The sequence below is a fragment of the Rhinopithecus bieti genome, unplaced genomic scaffold (assembly GCF_001698545.2).
Source record: "Rhinopithecus bieti isolate Rb0 unplaced genomic scaffold, ASM169854v2 scaffold_82929, whole genome shotgun sequence".
NCBI classification, from domain to species: domain Eukaryota; kingdom Metazoa; phylum Chordata; class Mammalia; order Primates; family Cercopithecidae; genus Rhinopithecus; species Rhinopithecus bieti.
In genome coordinates this window covers 137260-145171 of record NW_016830474.1, presented here as the reverse complement: position 1 = coordinate 145171, position 7912 = coordinate 137260, and the positions used below count along the sequence as shown (strand labels likewise).

Genomic DNA, 7912 nt, shown 5'->3' with positions numbered 1-7912 from the left:
CTAAGAGCATCTGATGAAAAGAAAAAAAATGAGAGAGAGAGAAATCTTAATCATGTCCCATCACAGTCCCTGAATACACCCTTACCTCCCTTCCCCCTGGGCTACTGAGATCTCAGGCCTTGGAGGGAAGGACAGAGGGGAAGAAGGAATATAAAATAAAATGGCGTAACATGGCTGCCAGCTGTTCTGAAATGGGAAGACGAGGGTCTCCCAAATTCTTGGCATGAAAGGTGCTTCTCAACTGCCCCAAGTTCTCTCCTGTAAGCCAAAAGGAAATTCTAGGAGAAAAGGAAATGGCAGATGGTTTAAGAAGAAATTGGAGCATCCAGAAAGGCCTTCACACTGCAGTCTTGCTCTGTGTAAGACCAACATCATTCAGGTAGAAAATGTGAGCACAGATACTATCCAAGCGCTCTTTGATGTAAGGAGAGGAGGCAAAAGAAGGGGAGAGAGAAGGGGGAGGAGGAGAGAAATATGATGAAGGGGAAGGAAAAGAGAAAGAGGTGGAGGAAAGGGGGATGAAGAGGAGAAGAGCGGGGGCCACAATGCCAACTATAGGTGCCCATGGAAACCAAGACCACTTCTTCAGCCCCACCGAGTCATGAAAATGTGCCTCATGATCCAAGACCCATCTTTTCGTGTCTATGCAAAGTTCAAGTGCATTTATTTATTTATCTATTTATTTATTGAGATGGAGTTTCACTCGTTGTCCAGGCTGAGTGCAGTGGCGCGATCTCCGCTCACTGCAACCTCTGCCTCCCAGGTTCAAGTGGTTCTCCTGCCTCAGCCCCCTGAGCAGCTGGGATTATAGGCGCCCGCCACCACGCCCAGCTAATTTTTTTGCATTTTTAGTAGAGATGGGGTTTCACTATATTAGCCAGGATGGTCTTGAACTCCTGACCTTCCTTGGGTGATCTGCCCACCTTGGCCTCCTAAAGTGCTGGGATTACAGGTGTTAGCCACTGTGCATGGGTCAAGTGCCTGTGTTTGGAAAAGCCTTTACAAAAGCAAAAATGTCATCTTAGGATTTTTTCCCTGTGAAATATATTGCCAATGATCAAAGGCTAACAGTGCATACGACCAGGCATCTGTGCACACACAACAGGTGCCCAGCACTCCCCAGGTCTGGCCATGCCAGGCAGCTGCAAATGAGTGGCACCCTCCAGGAGGAGAGCCCATGGACAGAGTTCAGGTTGAAGTCAGAGAAAGGAGACTGGAGGCTTCAAGGGACAGTGGCAACATCAGGACCATTATTTGCTCTGAGACGTTTCCCCCAGGAGGAAGCATATGTTCCAACTAAAAGAGCCCCCACCTGCCGGCTGCTGTGGGTTTCATTCTTGCCTCTGCTGGGAGTATTCCAAGGAAGTGATGATGTGGCACACTCAGGCAGCCAATGCCACCTGCAAACTCCTCCTCTACTTTGCTGGCTTAGTTGGAAATCTTTTCTATTTAAAACCTGAAGTTTTTGGCCAGGTGTGGTGGGCTCACGGCTGTCAAATCCCAGCACTTTGGGAGGCTGAGGCAGGTGGATCATGATGGTCAGGAGATCGAGACCATCCTGGCTAACACGGTGAAACCTTGGTCTCTACTAACAAATGCAAAAATTAGAGCCGGGCGTTGGTGGCAGGGCGCGTGTATCCTGTAAGAAACTTACACCGGGAGGGCTGGAGGCAGGAGAATGGGCAGTGGAACTCGGGGCGAGAGCACTATAACAAGTGAAGCACGAGATGCACCCTACCAACTCCATCCTGGAAGAAAAAGTGACAGTGAGACTCCGTCTCAAAAAAAAAAAAAAAAAAAAAAAAAAAAAACCCTTGAAGTTTTGATGGTGCTCATTATATTAAATCAGGCTGTGCTTCCGTAGCTGAAAACTAGTTTTCCTCCGTCCATGTTTAGAGACTGATGGAGGTGAAGATCTGTGCACGGTGCTCACTGCCTGATGACTATTGTTCTGAACTGCAGCCATGAGTGAGAACCAGCGATGTTGGGGGAATGAACTCATTGTCTTTGGGAGCACTGGAGGTGAGAAATGAGCTAGCTCGGCAGTCAGGATTCAGGGTAGTGTGAATTTAGAGCTATGCTCTCAGGTCAAATGGCTGACTGGGAACCCCTCTTGTGCACTGGGCCTTTGGGAATGTGGCAGACTCTTTGCAAAAATGGCCTCAATTATCTCTCAGCCTGGATCCATGCTCCTTTTCTTTTTTCAAGACAGAATTTTGCATTGTCACCCAGGCTGAGGCACAGTGGCATGACCATGTCTCACTGCAGCCTCTATCTCCTGGGCTCAAGTGATCCTCCCACTTCAGCCTCCTGAGTAGCTGGGACCAGAGACACACGCTACCACATCCAGCTAATTTTAATTTTTTATTTTTGGAGAGATGGAGTCTCATTACGTTGCCCAGGCTGATCTTGAACTTTTGGTTTCAAGTGATCCTCCTGCGTTGGCCTCCCAAGTGCTGGGATTACATGGGTGAGTCACTGTGCCTGGCCCATGCTCCTTTTCAGTATCACTTTCCAAAGACTCTCATCAGGAAGTACAATCTATTTGCCTACCCTTTGAAGCTGGGCTTAGTCATATGACTTACTCTGACCAACAGAATGTGGCAGAAATGACTATGCCAGGGAAGTTGAGACCAAGAGGCAGTGCATGTTTCTGCTTATCTTCTAGGATCTGCCATCATAGCCATGTAAACAAGCCTAAGCTAGCCTGTTGAAGGATAGGAGATGGAGAACCCAGTTTCCCCCACTGCCCTAGTCAACAGCCAGACAACCATGAGAAGCAGAGTTGCCTATCTGGACATTAGCTGACCACAGACACATGAAGAAGTCTGACTGAGAACAGAAGAACCTCCCAGCTGAACCTAGCCTGGACTGCTGATCCACAGAATTATGAGCTAAATACATGGCTGTTTTAAACCACTACGTTTTGGGTCATTTGTAATGCAGCATTAATTGTGGTAAAAGCCAACTCATACAAGAGGTCAGAAGTGATTCACCTTTTCTGGGAAAAGTCCAGGTAGATATTACAAAAATCTGACCCCGTATAGGGTTACTGGGGTGTAAGTGGGAAGACACAGTATTCAGAAGCAAGCATTTCTTTCTTTTAAAGTAAAAAAAAAAAAAGAAAAAAAAAACCAGATTCACATATTTCTGTTTATATATATTTTCTCTATATATAGACACAACTCTTCAGCAAACATTTACAAGATATGTGATTCACATTGAAAAAAAAGAGTGCACTCCGTGGACAGAACGACTCCCACGCATCCAATTCCAGGACACAGAAACACACACGACATACAGAGATCTGAATAGGCACAGTAAACCAAATAAATATGACTTATTCCAAATCACAACCACAGATGCTCTCTGGAACATCATGAGAGAAGGCAGAGAAGAGATTTTGTGCTGTACTTTGAGACTAGTCTTAAAAAAATAAATAGGAATCAGAAGGTCTGGGACCTGGGTCTCACCAAAATAACACCCTCTGTAAAGAACAGCTGAATGGCAAAATACAGTTTTCTCTGGAGGGGCCTTTTGCACATTTCTTCCTGTCTTGGAAGCTGGGGTACATAGGGCAGGGAGACGCAAGTCTAATGGCAGCCAGAACGTTGCCGTCTCCCGTTTCTGCTTTGGTGGGGTGGGGTAGGAGCTGGGAGCCATGAAGGCTACCGTAGTCTCAAGTCTCCCACAGAGCTCTCTTCAGAAAGTAAGGGTTGACTAGACCTCTATCTACCCTGCACCAGAGGCTGGGCAGAGGTTGGAGGTTCAGGTCAGTTGAAGTTGCTGTACCGAGGGAAAGAAGCCTTCACAAGCACACAAGGCAAGGATGCATCCCAATCCCGGTGTGCTCAGGATGGGAGGACTAATACGCCCCTTCGCAAATGCTTCAATACGCTGCTTCACCTATCCTCTCCCCTCTCCAAAATCCCAGCTGCCATTCTTTGACCACCCTAGAGGTGGCAGGTCTCCCGGAAAGAGACTTTCTCTCTGATGCTTGCTGGGTTTCCCCCATTCTGGGTACATTCTCAGAACAGAAGAGCGGGCAAGACTGCTCTATCAAAAGGACAGGTAGACAGAGTACACTAGCTCAGTTCGGGTCTGTTTGTGGATTGGTGACACTGTGTGTGAAGACCTCGGGGGGGACTGTTCCCAGACCTAGCATGGTCCTGGACCCAGTTCATCAGCTGATCTTCCCCAAGGAAAACACACCCCACGCTCTATCCTGGCCGACCTCTGCCTTCCTTTTCCTCCTTTGTCCTGAGTGAGTAACTGCGCTTAGAGAAAAGCTGCATGCCACCACCATTAAGTAGCTTTCACCAAACACACACATTTCCAAGACCCAATACTTGGAAGGAAAGGCAGTTTTCCCTTGCAAGATGGCAGCAGGATACAGACTCTGCCCTGCCTGGGGGGCTCTGAGCAGGACCCCAAAGAGCTCTGACCGTCTCACGCCTACAGACACTTTTTGGGTCCACTCCCTATGTGGGGAGATGCTTTTCTTAAAAAGAAGAAAACGAGTATCTTCTGGCATCACACAGAGGAGAAAAAAAGGAGAAAATACAACAGATGGAATCCCAGACTCCAAGAGAAATGTGTGAGGGACTCCTGTGTGCCTTTTCTTTTTTTATTTTTTTTGAGACAGAGTCTCGCACTGTCGCCCGGACTGGAGTGCAGTGGCGCAATCTCAGCTCACTGCAACCTCCACTTCCCAGGTTCAAGCGATTCTCCTGCCTCAGCCTCCCAAGTAGCTGGGATTACAGGCGCCCGCCACCACGCTCAGCTAATTTTTTGTATTTTTAGTAGAGACAGGGTTTCACTGTGTTGGCCAGGCTGGTCTCAGAACTCCTGACCTTGTGATCCACCTGCCTCGGCCTCCCAAAGCGCTGGGATTACAGGCGTGAGCCACCACGCCGGGCCTCCTGTGTGCCTTTTCTAAGTCGGGGGAGGCCTTAGGACCAGGACGGTTTAGCATCAAAAGAATGGGGGAGGAAGTCATTTGTAGTCCCTCCTCCAAGCCAAGTGGTTCTCAAATGGGGGCAATTTTGCCCTGCAGGGAACATTTGGCAATGTCTAGAGACATTTTTGGGGGTTGTCACAACTGGGGTGTGAGTGGGGGATGGTGCTACTGGCATCTGGTGAGGCCAGGGATGCTGCTCAGCATCCTACAATGCAGAAGACAGTCCCCTCAAAAAGAATCACCTGGCTGCAAATGTCAGTAATGTCGACGTGGAGGGTCAATCTCTAGCCATGTCCAGAATATCGCCAAAGGCCCCTTGCAGAGGAGCACAGAGGTAGCCCCACACACCTCTTCTATACCAATTTCCAAAAAGAAATTCCCTTCCCAGGTCTCATCTTACAAGACAGTTTGGAGTGATAGGGAAAGAAGAGGAGACCATTCTGGACACCAGCAAACAACGATGGCTCCTCATCCACCAACAACCCCTACCTCCTGCAAGGGAGGAACGCCAGACTTGGGCAATCTTTGGTCAAACAGGAAAACGTAAGGCTAAATTGAAGGGGTACTCCCTCCACCCCATCTGCCCAGAAGTGAAAGTCAGGGTAGTTTCTTTTTGCACTGAACTCCATGCTTGTGAACAGATACCAGGACCCGCTCCTGGGGTGACCGTCCAGCCAGGAGGAAAAATAAGCAGAGGAACAGGTGGGGCAGCTTGGCTGAGGCTGCCTGGGTGAGGTGCCCCTCACTTGTTCTCAATCAGAGTCTGCACCTTGTACACGAGGTCCCGCGCCAGCTTCAGGACTTGCTTGGTGTTGTGTCGCTCAGCCATTTCTGAAAGAGCAGAAAAAAATCTCATGAGCCTCCTTCTGTGTCCAGTTTTAGGGCACACTTCCAGCCCCTGGAGGCTTCTCTGGGGGCGTCTCCATCACAGATTGGTTCAGGAAGCAGAGGCCCTGGAGAAGCCCTCTAACTCTGGACCTCAGTTTCCTCATCTGTAAAATGGGGATTGGAACAGCAGCTGCCTCACCAAGTTACTGTGGGGTTTGAATGGGATAATGCTGGTTCACAGGATGTGCTATAAAAAGGTGAGGTCAGTCGGGTGCGGTGGCTCACACCCGTAATCCCAGCATTTTGGGAGGCTGAGGCGGGCAGATCACCTGAAGTCGGGAGTTTGAGACCAGCCTGACCAACACGGAGAAACCCTGTCTCTACTAAAAATACAAATTAGTCGGGCGTGGTGGCGCATGCCTGTAATCCCAGCTACTCAGGAGACTGAGGCAGAAGAATTGCTTGAACCTGAGAGGCAGAGCTTGTGATGAGCCAAGATTGCACCACTGCACTCCAGCCTGGGCCACAAGAGCAAAACTCCATCTCAAAAAATAATAATAATAAAAATGAAAAGTTGAAGTCCTTCCACTCCTCTCCTATACACAGAATGACTGAAAGCAGCGCTGGGCACACAGTAGATGCTGAAAGATATGAGAAGGAGGAAGTAACAGAGGGAGGAAAGATGGAGAGGGAAGAGGAGAAAGGGACAAAAAAAGCAAAGAAAAAATAATTTTATCAAGAGCCATACAATGTGGTCAGACTTCCAGACCAAATAATCCTAAACTTAGACATTTATCATAAATAAACCATTTAGTAGAAAGAAAAGAAGAAACAAAACAACACTGAAACTAAGACATGGTTCCCAAACTGGGTACCAAGTTACCCCAGCATGTTACAGTGAACTTACAGGGACACTGTGGAGTATTTGGATATTTCGAGGGAAGCGTGGCAATATTTCATCTAAGTTGAGCACCACGTCAACTGTTAGCTGGAGTGAGTTCATGAATTTCACTACACTCTCATCAATAACTTCCTTTTTTTCTTTTGAGACAAGGTCTCACTCTGTCGCCCAGGGTAGAGTGCAGTGTGGTGTGATCTCAGCTCACTAGAACCTCTGCCTCCCAACCTCAAGTGATTCTCATGCCTCCTGTAATCCCAGCCTCCTGAGTAGCTGGGATTACAGGTGTGCACCACCATGCTGGGCTAATTTTTGTATTTTTATTAGAGACAGAGTTTTGCCACATTGGCCAGGCTGGTCTGGAACTCCTAGCCTCAAGTAATCCACCCACCTTGGCCTCCCAAAGTGCTTACAGGCATAAGCCACCATACCCAGCATCCCATCAATGACTGTCTTTGCAAAACTAGGTTTTCAGCAGCTGCTGAAATAGAAAGTAAGTGCCATGGGCCGGGCGCAGTGACTCACGCCTGTATCCCAGCACTTTGGGAGGCCGAGGAGGGCAGATGACGAGGCCAGGAGATCGAGACCGTCCTGGCTAACACGGTGAAACCCCGTCTCTACTAAAAATACAAAAAATTAGCCAGGCGTGATGGCGGGCGCCTGTAGTCCCAGCTACTCGGGAGGCTGAGGCAGGAGAATGGCGTGAACCCGGGAGGTGGAGCTTGCAGTGAGCCGAGATCGCACTACAGCCTGGGTGACAGAGCGAGACTCCATCTCAAAAAAAGAAAAAAAAAGAAAGTAAGTGCCATGTGAAAATCAATATGGAACAGAAAATGAAAGAGGTGGTGTCCAATCTGATTCCAAGGCTTGAGAAGGTGTGCAAAGCCCAACAGGTGCACACACCCCATTAGCAATTGTGCTTATTTAGGAATGAAGTAAAAATGTTATTTTCTTTAGATATGTATGTATTATTGGCTGGGCACGGTTGTTCACACCTATAATCCCGGCACTTTGGGAGGCTGAGGTGGGCGGATCACCTGAGGTTGGGAGTCTGAGATCAGCCTGACCAACATGGAGAAACCCCGTCTCTACTAAAAAAAAATATAAAATTTGCTGGCTGTGGTTGTGCATGCCTGTAATCCCAGCTACTCAGGAGGCTGAGGCAGGAGAATCACTTGAACCCGGGAGGTGGAGGTTGCAGTGAGCCAAGATTGTGCCATTCCAGC

The 7912-nt window shown here is 48.4% G+C and overlaps 1 protein-coding gene across 1 annotated transcript in view; it reads right to left on the bottom strand.

Moving 5' to 3' along the window:
• Positions 1–3139: 3139 nt before the first annotated feature.
• Positions 3140–7912, bottom strand: part of SGSM1 (small G protein signaling modulator 1) — a 93176-nt gene continuing 88403 nt past the window's right edge. Inside the window, exon 24 of the mRNA XM_017865546.1 lies at positions 3140–5791. Coding sequence (XP_017721035.1) covers positions 5703–5791 — 89 coding nt within the window. The 3' untranslated portion in view covers positions 3140–5702. The remainder of the gene's footprint in view (positions 5792–7912) is intronic.